This window comes from Phodopus roborovskii, unplaced genomic scaffold (genome assembly GCF_943737965.1).
Source record: "Phodopus roborovskii unplaced genomic scaffold, PHOROB, whole genome shotgun sequence".
NCBI lineage: Eukaryota > Metazoa > Chordata > Mammalia > Rodentia > Cricetidae > Phodopus > Phodopus roborovskii.
The window spans coordinates 5,761,964-5,779,951 of NW_026126432.1; the positions used below are offsets into that span (position 1 = coordinate 5,761,964).

At 38.5% G+C, this 17,988-nt stretch overlaps 1 protein-coding gene across 1 annotated transcript in view; it reads right to left on the reverse strand.

Moving 5' to 3' along the window:
* The window catches only part of Fat4 (FAT atypical cadherin 4), a 132,536-nt gene that overhangs the window by 34,403 nt on the left and 80,145 nt on the right, over positions 1-17,988 (reverse strand). Inside the window, 2 exon segments of the mRNA XM_051185696.1 lie at positions 1,434-1,684; positions 7,716-7,896. Of these exon segments, the coding sequence (XP_051041653.1) occupies positions 1,434-1,684; positions 7,716-7,896 (432 nt within the window).

Below are 17,988 nucleotides of genomic sequence, written 5' to 3' on the forward strand. Positions count from 1 at the left end.
TCAGGGAAAAATGTTCACCACTCCCCAATATCTAAAAACACCATTGGGTTGCTCCCTGGAAAAGCCTGCCAGCACATATGCTTCATGCCCAAACAGTGCTTTTTGGGTCACTATGCCCTTTATTTTCTGGCAAAGTTCTTTCATCTCTGAGCTACTACCAAATAGAGATAAGTATGTGTGTAGACATGGATGTGTAATAGATTTAAATTAGTGTAAGGTAGTAAAAATAAAAAATGAAGTCATGGATTCAATTTGGATTTCAAGAACCAGTCCCTGGCAGGCTGCCTTTGAAACAGACTGTAGTGGAAATACGGAGAGAGGCATCCAGCGGGACAGGTTTTAGAGATTAATATCTCATTCAGAAACCTTTCCCCACATCTCCACAGAAGTATCTGTGACAAAAGTGAAAAACAGGAATTTCTTTAAGAGATCATGAGTCTTGCTAAGTATATGAAGACCATGAGGTAAAGGTGGTCATGGTCAGCACCTCCTTTTGCCTAGAGGAGTCTCCTCTGGGTACCCACACTTGGATGGATCAGAGTCATGCAGGCAGCATCATGCCAGCTGGAGTTTTCAAATGGGATTTATGACTTCCTATTGGCACTTCTTTTCGATGGAAATCTGGCATATCCATTTATAGATTTTATTCATTTGACTGGTATCAGACATTCGGGAGTTAGTAGGAGATCAAACATCATGCAGAGAAATACTGAATCCGCTCATTTATTCTTCTAATAAAATACCTTGAGGAAAAATACAATATTACTCATACTTGTTTATTTTACTTTTAGGATTTCATCAAAAATTTAAAATGGCAGCATATCTGCCATTTTATCCTGAGAGAATATACTACTATTTACAAAATAAATAATAAATTCATTCTTTTAAAAATGCAAGAAGATAAATTCATGTTGCTACCAAGTTGGCAGTTCATAATGGGCTCATAAGCTTGAGAACAGAAGCAGGACTGAAATGGAAAAATCCTATATTTAGAATTAGTTACTCATTCAAATTTTTTAAAATACATCTATGAAGAGCTGGGGTTGAATATTTCTTTTCCTTCAATGATGAGGTGATTAGTATAAGGAATAAAGATAATGCCCTCTCTTAGGAACTAACACACAAATGATATGTCAGAACAGGCAATGGCAATTGAGGGAGATCTATTTCCATTCATTTACATTGCTGAAGAAGCATTATAAAAATTAAAGCCAGGGAACTGTGACAGTTGTGAATTACTCATTTAATCTGGATAAAAGAAAACAATCTACAAGACAAGAACTGGACTTCACTTCAGTTTAATTGGTTCTGACATTCACACCCTGAATTTCAGAGAATTTTGCAGATTAGACTGTATTATATGTCTTTTAGCTCTGTTCACAGAAGGTGTCTGATAAGCTACACACACCCGAGTGACCTCACTATTGAATTACCTGGAAGAGTAGGAGATGGGATGTGTGTGACATACGGGTGATGTTGGAACCGGGGTGGGTTGTCATTGACATCAGTCACTGTCACAAGCACATTTGTAGAACTGGAGAGAGACTCTGGAGACCCCGCATCACTGGCAACCACAACCAAAGTATAATTATCTTTGGTTTCCCTGTCCAGCAATGCGCTGGTGATGATCTGTCCCGTGGATGGGTTGATGGTAAACTGCGAGTTTCCACCAATGATGCTATAACTGACAAAAGAACAAGAAGAGGAGGTCACATTCAGCTATGATGTCAGGACCCACTACTTTCTATAAATAAAATTTTAAAATGGGAAAAAATGTAGATATCTAACAAAAAATAAAACACACAGTAATGAAAAAAATCCATATAGAGAATAGTTCCTTGGGGTGGGAGAGATGGCTCAGCCGTTAAAGGCTAGGCTCACAACCAAAAACATAAGAAAATAGTTCCTTGAAATACTCTTAGCTGGGCATTGGTGGCACATGCCTTTAATCCCAGCACTTGGAAGGCAGAGGCAGGCGGATCTCTGTGAGTTTGAGGCCATCCTGGTCTACAGAGCTAGTTCCAGGACAGGCTCCAAAACAATACAGAAAACCCTGTCTCAAAAAAAAAAGAAAGAAAGAAAGAAATTAAGAGAGAGAGAGAGAGAGAGAGAGAGAGAGAGAGAGAGAGAGAGAGAGAGAGAGAAAGTGAGAGCACAAAGGAAGGAAAAGAAAAGAAAAAGAAATATTCTGTGGCTGTGACATAAGCAATCATTATTCCAAAATGTTCATTGACCACAAGAGCCCTGCAATGTCCTTGGGAGTCTCCAAATTCTCAGATTAAATCAATGCAAGGCCACTAAATAAGCCTACAGCATAGTTGTCCTGCAAAACAAGTAAGCGAGGAATTGCAACAATTGCCTTGTTGATGGCCAGAGTCGCTAGTGGATATTTTTGGAACACCTTTGAAAACATTTCTCTGCTCTATCTATAATAAAGAGAATCACTTGGGGAGATTACTTTTTAAAACAAAACACTATGTTTGTATCACGTTGGCTGTTCAGCACAGCAAAAGAGCGGCAGCTTTTGTATAGAAGCATTTCTGCTTATATGTTGCCTCATTCCTCAGATGGCCTCGCTGCTTCCCTGCCAGGGAAGGGTTGACATTTTCCTGGACAGTTTGATGCTAACCAGACCAGTTAACTCTCAGGAGTTTTCACTGAGTGCAGCTTCTCCGTTTTCTCTGAAGAGGAGGCTGGCTATCTATGTCTGTTCATGATTTTGTGTCTGAAGTGGAGTCCAGCATGACAGTCAGAGAAGCAGCCTCACTTGAAAGTTCACAGAACAATCTGCACTCCATAAAATATAGATCAGAAAAAGAAAATGTCTTTAAAAAGCATTCTTCTTTATACAGGATGCCCTCTTTGGAGTCAGATGTGTGTCTTGGTTTAGGCATGTGAGCAAAGCAGTTGACGATGTCTACTAGAAACTGCAGGGCAAGAAACACACACCTCACATCACAACAGCAAAGTGCATTCTATAATACATCCACAGTTCAAAGCAAATGTCAGCTTTTCTATACTATTTTAGGGATAGGATATACTTCAGAGTTCATATTTACAAAGAATAGAGGTCCTATAAAACTGAATCAGAAATAAAATAGGGAAGGGGAAGGGATTTGGTTGAAAAATAACTTACAGATATATAAAGTAGTTTCTATTGCATACATATATACCAGAATTAAATCTAAATCAGAATAAAATTTATTCTATCGGTTAGAGTTGAAGAACCTTGTAGCAAGGCATAACTACCTTGCCCTTCTACAGCTAAAATCTTTTTCTTTAAGTAAAAATGTCAGGTGTTTATAGACAAAATTCTGAAAGTTATCAAGTCAAAGTGTGTGAAATACTCAAGTGAACTTGCCTTTCTGAGAGTTTCTGGGAAACTGGGTCATAGAAGCAAGTGATTCCTACTCTGGAAACTTGGTATCAGTGGCCATAGACATTTTTCAAAAATTAATAGGAAAAGAAGTGAATTATTCTACTATGAACATTCTTGAACAATTTAACAGCAACAAAGATCACAGTTCAACCAACGATTTCCTCCCATGAAATCCTTCAAAAAATATGAGCAACAAAAATGAAAGATACTGAATTTCAATGTTTTCTACATGGTGGAGAATAAGTAGGAAAGGTTTAAAAGCAGAGAATTTCCAGCCATTGCAAGTTTAACTAAATGATAAAGGAAGCATCTATTGTAAAACATGGGTTATTTAATTCAATCCCATCAGACACAATGTTGCCTGTAGGAATATATGTATACATACATACATACATACGTACATACATATTTATAGTATGATTCCTGTTAGGGGCTTTATTAAGTTCTGAAGTGCATGAAGAGTTTGTTTTAAATATGAAGTGTGGTGTAACACCCATTGCTTGCTAATTTATGCTTCCAAGTTGAGAAGACAGACAAGCAGCACAAGCCTATCTATAAATAGACTGCCACATAAAGCCTGTGCCGGAATTTTGATGCCTCTCTTATTTGAGGTTCAGTTGGTTTCTCAAAACTGTGAAGACTTTTCAGCTTCTGGGATCCTCAGGAACTGTTTCACAGCCACGATGTCATTGAACTCTTTAGTGGTGTTCTTTTAATAGTTCAATGTCTATGCTGTTCCTTAAACATTTTCAACATGTGGTCAATTTCTTACTGTGTTACATGCTCTACGAAATTTCTATATTCTTTCCTTGAAATGCAAAATAATTCTAACGACTTAGTTTTAGCCTTAGACTTTTTGTAGATGAAGTATCTAAATCTATGGGGGAAAAAAATCTATGTACAAAGACTTTCATGCCCTAAAAATAGCTGATCTAGATGAGGGCTATGGCCTTAGTGGTTTCAACATGATCTTTGTCCATCATACTTTGATATTAAGATGGAAAACTTGGGTGAGGTTATACAGTGAAGATAAGAAATGCCAGGGTCAGGCATGTTTGTGCATGTCTTTAATCCCAGTTTTTGGAGCTAGAGACAGGGGGGTCGCTGCAAGTTTCAGATCAGCTTGAAATATATAGCAAGTTCCAGGATTGCTAGAATTGCTAAGTGAGTCCATGTAAGAAAGAGAGAAAAGAGAGAAGAAAAGAAGGAAGGATGGAGGGGAAGGAGGGAGAAAGGAAGGGAAGGGAGAGAAAGGAAGGAAGAAAAGAAGGAAGGAAGGGAGGAAGAAAGAAAAGAAGGGAGGAAGGCAGAAATGAAAAAAGGAAATAAGTCAGGTAATATCTGTTTCCTAACTTGGCCAGAGTATATCAATGTTGTATTTGGCTAAACACAGATTGAGTTCAACATGGAACAAGAAATTTGGATATTTATTTCCTGATTTTTGAATAAAAAAATAATGACTTACCAAGACCTATACAATCTGAGGTCATTCTCATTTAAAATCTGACTCCAATGAATGATTTTGACCATCCTTGCCTCTCTCTGAGATACACTGGGGTCATAAGGCCCTATGCTGTGTCTTATGTGAACATAATTACTTAGAAACTAAGAAGTGAGAATCTAAAACATAGTTTACTTGAACAAATTTTAACACTAATATCATTAAATACAAAAACTGTTTTGTGTAGGTATCTTGTCTGTGAACTAGTAATGGTGGCCACACCCTACTGGGTGTGGCCTTAGGTGGAATGAAGCAGAGAGAAGCTTGAGCTTGATTTTCACTTCTACTTCTTTCCACTGGACCAGCCAATCCTGTAGGAAGGGCAAAGAAGTATTCCCATGGTTCTTTGTATATTTCTGTGTAATTGTTTCCCAATAAATGCCTATTTATCATTTATCTTGGGTCTAGTGGAATAATTACACCCTTGCCTTCAGTTTTGACCTTCTCAAGCTCTCTCATTGTAAGATAGGGAACACATACTACTCTTTATTTCAGTCATTATGAGAATCACATCGGATTATTTTCATAAAAACACAGCACAGAAACTAAAGTAATCCCCACTCTTAGGATTACTCTTAGGGTTCCTGGCAGAAAGATTGCCAGGAGTTCAAAAGCAGCCAAGGTTTCACAGCAAGACCCTGGCTGGAAACAAACAAATAAGATGGTAACTGTAGACTATTAGAGTCATTCAAAGAATGGACTCTATTCTTGTGGAGCTGGAGCATGAACCTGGGGCTTCATATAGGCTAGCATGTAGTGCTCGCTCTGTCACTGAACTGGACTCCAGCCCTTGAGGCATTTCTGGACTAATTTCAAATTAAGTGCCACAGTCAACAATCACAGAAAGGTGTCCTTTCATGAATCTTCACGTGTGCTGGAGCAAAGCAGCAGTATACCTCAGCTTCTTACTCTAATAATAATCTATGGGTCAGCAGCTGAAGGAATCGATTTGGGAGCACTCAGCCTTGGGCTGGGGATTGAACCATTTCCGACACTTGTCACTACCCACTACCAATGTGCAAGCTGCTCCTTTTGGAGAGGATTTCCTCTCACTGAGCAATAAGGGATTAAAACAGTGCTAAATTTTAGGATAGGAGCTCTCTCCTAAAATCTTCATCAGAAAATTATTGAGCAGCAACTAAACAGAAGACTTTGACTTCTTAGGAATTAGAACAATGTAAATTATAGGACTGAATGCACACTTCACACACACACTCACTCACACACACACACACACACTCTCTCTCTCTCTCTCTCTCTCACACACACACACACACACCCGGGGGAGGGTTGATGGAGGGACATGGCAGCCTTGCAGACCACTACAGCCAGGATTGCACCTTCTTAGGATTCCCCAAGACAGCGCCCCTTACAAGCAGAAAGCAGTTTGGAAAAAAATGACGCTCAAATTCCCAAATATTGTCTATAAATGTTCATTTTCATTTAAATGTGGTTGGTTATAAATGATCACAACCAATCTCTTTAAAGATAAAAAGGGGATTATGGTATAAATATAAATACTTTGCCTTAAAATGGGTTTTCAATTATTAATACAAATTTAAGGTCAATTTTATGATATGTATATTTCTCCTCTTGTTTAGGTATTGTGTTTATATGCCTCATTTAGAAATGTAATGTATAATTTAGTACAGATTATAGATAGATACCTATAATAGTCAAAACTTATAGTTAGGTGAGTTAGGTTTCCTAATATACAGAAATGTATTTGAGATGAATAGGCATTCTTCAAACCTTTCAAAGACCTACGGAATATGGAATTTAAAATTGTTTAGGGAGTTTCTTGACATTGAGAAATAACTACTCCTGATAACACCACCTGCATCAGAAAGGAAGATGGACATCGAAGAAACACATTATGGAGTTTACTTCCAATATGGCATGACTAGCCATTTGGGAAAGATACGTCTCTTGTCTGTACTATTTGACTTTTTGCTGTATAAACTGGACATGCAAGACCCCAGGAAAGTGACTGCTGATACACGATGGACAGATGGATATTACTACAGGGTTCTTGCTTCATGGAAAAGTCTGCCAGACAGTCTGCAGGACACAGAGAAAAGTGACAAACAAAAAGGTGGACATTTTAAAGTTTCCTACTTTGCTGACGAGTCTGCCAGACACACTATGGCCTAATAAAGGTGGAACTTTACAGAAGAACGTCGTGTGACTGACCAGGTAGCAAGATGTCTCTATCATTTCTAGAGTTTATATATTATCCCTGTGTGGTCTTTGAAGTAGGTAAAGACAGATAATGATGGTTATAGGTTTCCTTAGTCAGAATTAAAGACAAGTTACATATAGGACTTTAGACTCACAAAGATAGGATAGATGATGGAATATTTTCTTTAAATCTTGCTAAATGTTAATGGACTAAACATTGTTAACTAGGGTTCTTATTTGGTAACTGTTTTGTTATATATTTTGCCATGCTGATCAAGCACCTGTGTGTGATGCCACCTTCATGTCAATATAATATCACTGGGTATCACCAGGCAGTTGCATGGTACAGAACCTCCTACCACCATGCTGAACACAAAACTTCAGATAGGGAGTCAGCAACAAACAGCAAAAGTAACCACAACTGCATCATTGCTGAGCACCACGAATGATTAAAAGGAGATTAATAAGCACAGCTTTAGAAGAAGCAATCATGTTACTGTCCAATTCTCAATTATAGTACAGTTGCTTGGCAAGAGGTCACAGGAAGAGTATTGTATATTAATATGAAATTCCCCATGCAATGGGATATCATTTTGTGTTCGTTTAAAGACCTGATCTGGTGAGAAACTAGTTTACATAGTCCAGTGTGCATACCTGATGACAGAGTTGGCTGCAGCATCTGCATCCGAGGCGTTTACCAACAGGACATCTGTCCCTGTTGGGGCATCCTCAGGAATTGTAGTGAAGTGCATGTTACTGGCAAAAGTGGGGACATTGTCATTGATATCATCTACAAGAACATTGATTGTCCCTGTTCCTGTCAAGGCCGGGGATCCTGGGAAGAAAAAGGAAACAAAGTCTTAATGTTTGTAGATGGCCACAATCATACATTTAACTATTCTCAGCTATAGACAAAATTATGGGAGAAAAGTTATAAAATATGGAAACAAAATTTCTAAACAAGTAGATATGTGATTTGATCTAAGGTCTGAACTGTATCCTCCTGACTCCATAAAAACACACTGGTGTGTTCCTGTTCAATTTCAGAAGGACAGACTCATCAATGCAGGGAACAACACCCCAGAAGCAACACTACCCATAATGCATCTGAAATTGTGTTAAAATAGGGAAAATCAGATGTGTTACAGGCTAAAAGAAGGAAGAGCTGGCTGCTGACTGTGCAGCTCTACAAATTACATGATGGCTGTAACCATCACCACTACTACCCGAGCATCCAATAAGGCTCCTCAAGTCTTTTTCTGTATAATCAATACTTGCTTATAAAGAAGAGAAAATCTCCAGATTATTTTCCAGCAGAATCTTTATGAAAGTCATTTTGCATACACTCTCTATTTAATGTAAACTTCAAATGAGTCATTTTAATTTTGTTTCAGCTGTTGTCATCATATAGTCAAAATTGAACCTTTAATCAAAGCTCCAAGTGACGAGTCTGTGCTGCTCAAATTCAGCAGACTCATCTTATGGTGAATGGTTAGGATGCTGTGGGTTTGTCCTCATAACTGAAGAGAAAGTCATCTCCTTTTGTTGTGCTTTCAAAACCATTTTCCAAATGTAAACTCTTTGAAATAAAAACAAAGGAGACACAATGCACAGCCTTTATCTAAAACAAAATGAAGCCTAGACTGTCTCCTTTTCTCCTTGTGGGGTTACTTGTCTCTTCTAAAGTGTCATCCTCTGCAAGAAGTTCACATGGTCCTCATTTTTATCCCACCATGTTCTGAGATGAAAGCCACACTTCCCATTGCTGGTATATGCTTCACAGAATAACTTTATTACCACAGAGCAATGCTGAGGTTCACTGCCTTCCTGTGTGTGTGTGTGTGTGTGTGTGTGTGTGTGTGTGTGTGTGTGTGTGTGTGTGTTTTCTGGTCATCTTGTGATTTGCTGATATTTATTTTGACACAACTGAAATGACTTTCAGATGGAAGTTTGTGGCTGCTCAAGACACAAGACAAAACAGCTGTATGGTCAGATGTATAGGAACCACAGTGAGCAGACTACAGAATTATATGATGGTTTTGGTGATCTGATACATGGATGTGTACAGGAAGCTAAACTACATGTACAATACAAGAACATGCACAGGCAGAAAAGGTGGACAGTGGAGAGAAACACAGCCCCTCCCAGATGCTTATTCCACTGAACTGGGGCTGCATGTAATAAACTGTATATGTGTCTGTGTCCTTCTGAATAAGATACTTTATATTACATTGGATATTTCATTTATATTAAGATGTGTTAAAAATTCATGACCATAGAAATGCTACCCATCAGAGAACAGGTTTACACACAGGGCAGAAAATTAGTTCCAATTATATTCTACCTTTAATCCCTTGCAATCTTTAAAACTATGCTCTGTCTTTTGAGTACTTGCTTAGTGTAAATGGCAGAAGGGAGGTTATGCTATGAATATTCCACACACAAAAATAGTTGTGAAGGCACCCAAGGAAGCATCTCTAACTATGGCATTAAACTCTCAAGAACACACTAATATCTGAAACAGAATGCTTCTTCTCTTGGGTCCTTCTGTGTGTATGCATATGTTCGCAAATCTAGCATCATGATTGTCCTTGATCCTGTGAAAGAACACTATGTGAGTAAAACAGAGGTTAAAACAAAGTACTTTGCAAACCAAAATCCGAGGTCGTAGAGAGGAACAGAGCCAAGATGGGAAACCTGGGTCCTCGCATGGAAGTCTACCCAGAACTCAGCCAAAGGTGGAACCAGCAACTTCAAGGATCACATGTCTGGATAATCTCTGAAAGTTGCCAGTGCTGTCCCCAAGCTCAGGGAACAAACTCACCAGATGTCAAAGCAGCTTCAGCCCATGAGACATATTGCCTCAATAATCTTGACTCAGGTGTAAAATTTCTCACAAGTAACATTATAGCTAAAATATTTTGAGGAGCACTGTGACCAATATCTGGGCTGCATTTCTTGGATGCATAATTATATTCAGTTGGATGAAATGGAAGTTCACAGTCCTCTGCCTGACTTCCTTAAAATAGTTAACTAGAGAGTATCCATGCATCTGTGTGAACAAAAAGTAGATCAAGGTCCCAGCAGCAGCAGATGGGGACAGGCAGGAAGGCTCCACATCTTTTACTGCTGTTTGCTAAGTGGAGAATAAAAATAGAACTTATCCTAAGGAGGCAGTAAACAGAATACAGTGTATTAAATGTATTCCTTGTTACTCCTTGTTCTTGTACTATGTGTGTGCAGAGCCAGTGGAAACCAGACAAGGGCATTGGGTCTCCTGGGACTAGAGCTACAAAAGGTGTGAGCTGAGAAATGATGGGGGGAATCTACAAATGAAGGTTACATCTTTAAAACTGTGAGATCCTGATGAGTCACAGAATGGAAACCTACCACAGTGATGACTCATAGTCACCCCCAAGTATCTATAACTGCTGCTGATGTTTTATGAGTTAGTAGAAAACAGAAAGGACGGAAACTCTGCACGTTCAATGCCACTGCCCTCACAATCCAAATGACAATCTTTTACCAGACAGTTTTCAAAGAAACATCAAACAGAATCAATGATGGTACTCCTGGACTGAGCAGTGGTCCCACGGATGTCCAAAGCCAAGTGGGGCTATGTACCAAACTAAGGACTCCTCTCAGAGTGATACAGTCCACTATGAAATCATATGTGTAATCTATCCCTCTGTTTTTGTAACTTGGGCATTTTCCATTTAAATGCATATGATATGAATGGGATGCTGTTTTTAATTTTACTAGTATTCTGAATTTTAAAGGGTTAGGTAGGTGTTTTTTTTTATTCAGACTATGGACAAGAAAAAGGAGTTATCCATTCTTCCAATAGCCTTTCCTCCATTCGTTAACCTGAGGTCAAACTATGGCACCCCTACTGCTCAAATTTGCTCTCCATTGTCACCCTCATCAGCTTTCCTCTAACCGGGAAGAAGAAACTGTTACTCATTTTTTTAAAAAGTCCACAATGAAGGTCCATGTGCTGTCTGTTCAATTTCTTTCATTTTACATGTGGAAGTCAATGCTACAGAAGGACTCTGAGGGTGAAGGATCAATGAGCTTAATACCTTAGCAGCACTGTTTTGTAAAACAGACTTCAGCCTAAGGCTAGGGTCAGAGAGCAAGACTGGGAACAAAGGTGAAAGGTCGAGAGATTTCTAACTGCATATACACAGAAGGCCTAGTGAAGTCTACATCCCAGGAAAAGATGGAGCCCAAATGTAGCCACAACAGATCCAATAATGGTACTCTGATAAAGCCATATGGTCCCATGTCATCTGGACTCATTTATCAGAACCAAGCACAATCAGGGGAAGAGGCAGCTATAGAGACACACACCCAGTGGAGTGTGACCTAATGAAAGGGACCAAGTATACAGACCAAACAGAAGGTGAGGTCTTAGGAACCAGTAATTACAAGAGCTAGGACACTTTGAATTAGAAGTTAGAACAACTATAATCCAAAAGTCTAATTGCAATCAGTAATCAGAAGATAAAGGAATTTCAGATTTCAATTTGTAAAATAATATGTGTAATATAAAAACATGCATGTGTGTATTTATATATGCATATGCACATAAATTTGTACACATGGCGAATTTACAAGAAACTTCCTAGATTTTGACGAAATGCAAAAGCTTCTGAGTCACATTTTTCTGTTCTTGAATTTGGGAATAATTAAATTTGTAGTATCTTTATGACTGGTGTATTGCAAGCTCAAGCATAAAAAAATGAAGTTTAAGTAAGTTTAAAGGACTATTTTCAAAAGAAAATGCTTCTGATACATGTTCTTTGAAAAACATACGTAAGTACAATAAATGAGACTACATCACTAAAATCTACACTCCACACAAGCTGAACTTTTGTGAAAGCCCCTCACCACTACACACATTTTTTCCCCAATAGGAAAAGCCAAAGCAGAAGCAGAATTTTCTCTGTCTTATTTGCTTCTCAGCAAAGCTGATCTGGTTCCACCATGCAATGTACCAAGTTCCATGGGCTGAGCCTTGTAATGACATGTGTTGGATGCAATAAACTCTAGATGTTGCATTTGTCCCTGTGAGACCAGTCTATTTTTCTCACAGTTAACAAATAGCCCCTGAAAATGGCCTGAAGTTCAGAAGTTCCATGTTGACTTGAAAGGTTTGCAGGTTATAGTTGCACTTGGTTCCAGAAAGCACAGCAAATAGAATGCATGCGCCATTTTAACTGGCAGCTTTGCATTTTTTAAATTTCATAAAATACTGTGTTATGACTAGTACTTGTTCTGTGAGCCTGCATTAACAAACCAAATATATGCAGGTGGTTATCATTTGACAAGTGCTCATGTTTTAGAACTGTGGGTAAAACCAGAATTCTACAGAGAAAAGGGAAACAGAAATATTAAAGTTCTGCAAATGGCTACACATGACCCTATGCATCAATACCCTGTGCAAAGTGGTTAAAATCTTATTGCATGTGCGTTTTACAAGAATGTTTAAAATTTATAAAACAAAACAATGTCAGCTAAAAGTTTTATTCTGATAAAAAGCACATTGTGGGGAATTGCCGTGTAGAGATGAAAATAAAAACCCAGACAACAAAACCATGAAACACCAGCACTGTGTGCAAACACTGAACTCTAGCTCTTTACCACTTAATGGAAATGCCAAGTTACAGATGCAGAGTGGAGAAATCAAGCCATCATCTGATGTGCCTAATGTTTACCTTTGAGTGTATGTAAGTTTTGTTTGACATTGGAACAGAATTTCCTCCTTTCAGGTAAGAGTTTTCTTGTATCCCCAGCATCAACGCTCAAAGAAGAGTGATAGTATAGTGTGTTTTATTATGTCTTAACCTTATGGAACATGATGAAAATCCTAAGTCTGCTTCAATACTGTTTTTGAATTTAAAATTTTGTCTGTTTTTAATTTCAAGAAAATAAAATTCTACATGGTAAGAATTTTTAATATTAAAGGTTATGTGATATGAAAAAAATGTTAAATACATCAATTGTTATATTTATGTTACTAAGAAACATGATACAAAGCCTCATTAGAGATGAGAGGAAAAATAAAACAATAATTTTTAAATTGATATTTTAATTTATTAATTAAAATCATTAATGTATTAATTACTAAATTCCCACCAAAAATCACAACTTGCTTTTTAGAAATAAGAAAAAAAATATTATTCTGATGTAAGTAAAGTCACCTTAGACTCAAATGTACACAGAAGGTCCATGAAATTGATTTCTGATAATCAAAGTAATTTCCACAACTGTTTCACTCATAGGCTTGTTGATTTGATTTTCATTATTAAGATCTTCACCATAACACACAAGGTAATCTTTCGTTAGGCATAGTTTTATCAACAAAATGCAGCCTTTCAGAAATACTCAATAAAGCTCTCTTCAGATTATAGGGTTGTGCAAATCTCCCTACCCTCTTTGTTATCACTGATCCATTTGTGAGCCAATGACCTCCCCTTCGACTAAGCAATGTGATGAATGTTATTAATTCAAAATATCACTATCCTCACCAGAACAATGATGGCTCATGGTATTTTGTTCGTTTCCTTGTTCACATTAAGTTTTGCAAACACTTGTTTTCCTCCATTAAAAACGCAATTCCTACCCTGTCTCAGAATGCAGCCCACTCCATCTTTCAGCCAGACGATAAGTGTCCTTAATTAGAAAAGCTGATAACTGTACTTGTCCTCACAAACCTATTAATTATCCCAAATCACAGACACTCTGAAGAGGAACTTTCTGGCCAATCTGCAGTCAGACTACTGCTCTCTCTTAGTTTCCCAAACTGTGAACAGATCAGGGTTGAGGTATTTTATTTATGTCCATATTAATTTCACCCCCTCATTAAATGCAAAGCCACAACCTAACTGACTATACACGTGTGCAAAGTACATCTTACATGTCATACCATGTTAGTATAATATAAACATACTAGGTACTGTATGAAAACCTTGAATGTACATTTCTTGATATGATGAAGATGGTAAATGCAAAACTATAATTTATAAGCAGACTCCCACAAGAGCTATTTTAATGATCTAGAATCATAAATATTTTCTTAATATCTAGTCAGTGTTTTTTTAATAAAAATGTCAATCCCCAAAGAAGAAACTCATAAATACTCTGCAGAGGGAATGTGGGGGACAAAGGTGGAAACAGTCAGTCTCAGTGAAGAACTCATCCCTGATGTCTTCAGAAATGCTCAAAATGAGCACACCCAAGGAGTTTCACTCAAACAATCAATCAGGGGTTTGATTTTTCATTTTTAATTTGAAAATTATATGTTAAGTAACTAGATACTGTGAGAGTAAATGGTATGTTGTGCTATTTATTATTGAAAGTACCCAGGTGTACACATGGTTCATACCTACAGAGTGTCGTCATTCCCTAACCTGTACCCACCTGACTATCGTCTTTGAGAGATGAACTTTTATAACCAGCATATCTAACTGGATTTCTCATTATATACCAAAGCATGCCTAAAAATAATTATTGACAATCTCTACTAAAAGATTTATTTTATAAATTAAAAAAATATTTTATTAAATATTTGAGAATTTCATATAACATATTTTGATCATATTTACTCCCCACCCTTAATTCCTCCTGGATCTACCCTGACCTCCCTTCCCATTCAACTTTGCATTTGATTTTGGTGGCTTAGTTTGTTTGATTGTTTGTTTGTTCTATCTATATGTGATGACCAACTACTCTTAGGTGTGAGGCCTGCCATAGAGTGTGACAAACTATCACACATCAAACTAACAACAGCCATCAATTGTCAATAACTTCCAGCTCGCTTCATGTCCAGACCCCACTTCTTTGCTGGGATTTTGTCTGGCTTGAGCAGGCACAGGCCTCATGCAAGCTGTCAGGATAGTTGTGAATTCATACGTGCACTAGTTGTGAATTCATATGTGCAACTGCCTGTTATGTCCAGAAAAGGCAGTTTCCTTGAAGTGATCCACCATCTCTGGCTTCCATTCTGGCCATCTACTTTGAAAACCCCTGAGCCTAGTGAGAAAGGATGTAATGCAGATGTCCCCTTTAGGGATGATCACTCCACAGTTTCTCTGCACACTGACCAGTTCAGGGTGTCTGTGTCAAGTGCTAAAGAGAAGCTTCTCTCATGAGGGTTGAGCATTTACTGGTTTATGGGTATAGCAAGAAGTCAACAGGAATTATTTTAAGACTGTCCATTTAGCAAAATAATGATACTATGTTCTCCTCTGAGGCCTATTTTCTCTCTAGTCATGAATTCTTGGCCCAAATAACAATGCTAGGTGTGGGCTCTGCCTCATAGAACAGGTCCTAAATCCATTACTGTCATAACATTCATGTTACTATTGTCTCAGGGTTTGTACATTGTCCATCCAGCCATTATTGTGGTTCACAAGGTTCATAGCTGCGTGATATTGGTGATTATTTTTCTCCTCCTTATTATTTATATCACCTTCCAACACTGTGAAGATAGCCAGTAGGGATGAAGCTTCTAATTAGTGCCATCATGGCTTCTCCACAGTCTATAATCTGAGTATGTCGTGTCTTCAGCCATTGAATCTTACTCTCAAGTCCTGGAGGGCAACCAAGAGGATTATCTACCCTAAAATCATTACTCCACATTTAACATTTGCTCAGGCCAGTGGTCTCTGTGTGACCCATGTTTTATTTATCTGACATCCTAACTTCCTTCACCTCTACAACCATGTTCATGTCCAGAGGGCTGTACCTTCAAAATGGATAAAATCATTAACTATTGCCTGAACTGGGTTAGAATGCACAGTCTCTCAGCATATTGAATATTTTGATATAAAGGAATTTAGAAAGTGTTGGGTCAAAAAAGGGAAACAGCCTACAAAGCCTTTAGTGGGACAGGCATGGGCTCTGTCCCTATAGCCAGCCTTGGCTCAAGGAAAATTTTAAGTTTCCTCTCTAAGTCCTTACATACACTGTCATCATCCCACACAGGGCAGTCTGAGCCTCAGACACTCTTGCTGCATTTCAAGACGGAGGTTAGTTTAAATAACCAAGACCAAGCAGAAACTAAACTCTGCACTTTTCCTTGTACAAGGCTCTTTCACAAACATGCTATTGATAAAAACATAATGAAACTTTAAATACAAGTACAATAAATATTCACGATGATAGTTACAAACTAAAAATGGGAGGAGGAGGATGTGACCTGGTCCAGCTGCAACATGTCACTCCATTGGTGACTGAGTAAGTGGTGTCCCCTTCTTCCCTCACTGCTTCCTGTGTGCCCTTCCTGCAGCTTTGCTCTCAGCAGAAGAGCAGAAACTTCTGCAGTAGTGAGATACCCTCCTTTGGCCAAGGGTATACCTGTAGCTACTTATCCCTGCTAGGACCCCAAGCAAGCTCTCGAATAGCAGGCTAATGAATAATTGTTAAGCAATTATCATCATTTCCACTCATCTTATTAGGCACCCATTTTGTTTCTGGGGATTCTGTTTGAGCAGACACAGGAACCTGACATTCTCTTGGAAAGGTGGAAAGATGAAGATGGGACACAAGGCAAACTCTCAGATATATTATGTCCCATATATGATTTTAGACAGCAACAAGAATTAGGAAAAAACTGCAAAGTGAAGATAGAGCAAAGATCTTGGGGGTGGGGGGAGAATCATGAGTTTTGTGCCAGGTAGGTCCCATCTGAATAGCTGACATTTTGCCTAGATCTAGTAATAGACTAACTAGGAAATAAATGTTTCCCTAACAGCAGTTCTCAGTCTGTGTGTCATGAACCCCCAAAACTATCAGAAAACATAGATATTTACATTAGGGTTTCAACAATAGCAAAATTAAAGTTGTGAAATAGCAACAAAAATAAGTTTATGGTGGTGGGATCACCACAACATGAGGAACTGTATTAAAGGGTTGAAGCATTAGGAAGGTTGAGAACAACCAAGGTAAAACAACAGAAACAAGTCAAAAGTACACTTAATGGGATTAAGTGCCCAAGGCAGACAGAGCCCAAGTGCAAAGGTCCAGGGCAGCAGAAAGACTGTGGGCTCCCTAGCAAGCCACACTGCCTGGCATCAGCAGTGAGCAGTTGCCCTAGTATCTGATGCTGAGATGCAAAGAACCCAGGTCCTATTGAGCTGCCAGGTGCTGAGCTGTGACTACATGTTGCCTGACTTCAAATTAACAAGCAGGAGCTGGGATGTAGCTAAGCGCAAGATAATTACCTGGAATGCACTAAGCCATGGCTTCAGTCTCCAGCACCTCATAAACTAAACCTTATGGTACAAGTCTGTAATCTCACAACTAGGAATCAGAAATTAAAGGTCACCCTAGCCATATAGCAAGTTCCACGCCAGGCTAGGCTACATAATACTCTATCTGAAAACCAAAACTAGTAACATTATTACATAGGATGAAAGGTTGGAAGGAAACAGTGGAAGCTGGTGCCCTGTGCCATGATCACTCAGGGTAAAGGTGCTAGGAAGTGTTTGAGAGGATCAAGCAGGCAGGAAGTTCCTATGTAGCTTGTCCTGGAGGAATTCCGGTAACCATCTAGACTATCTGTTGGCAGCACTGTTTTATAGGCTGGGCTCTAGACTGAAGATAGAGAAGAAAGCAAGCTGAGCACTTGCCTGTGTTGGAACATTGTGGATCTGATGTGACCAGAGCTTGGACTTCCTGCCACCTTGACCTCTTCACGAGGGACTTTGAATCTAAAATTCTGAGACAAACAAACCCTTTCCCCTAAATTGTTTCTTTCAGGTTTTTTGATTTGCTTTTAGCACAACCACAGGAATTAGAACTTGGACATCATAACACCATGTCACAGAAGGTTAAGAAAGATGCTATAATCCACCCAGATGATGAAGAAACCATAATTCAAACCAGAGTGATTCGAATTTAAACGTTCAACCCTTCTCTG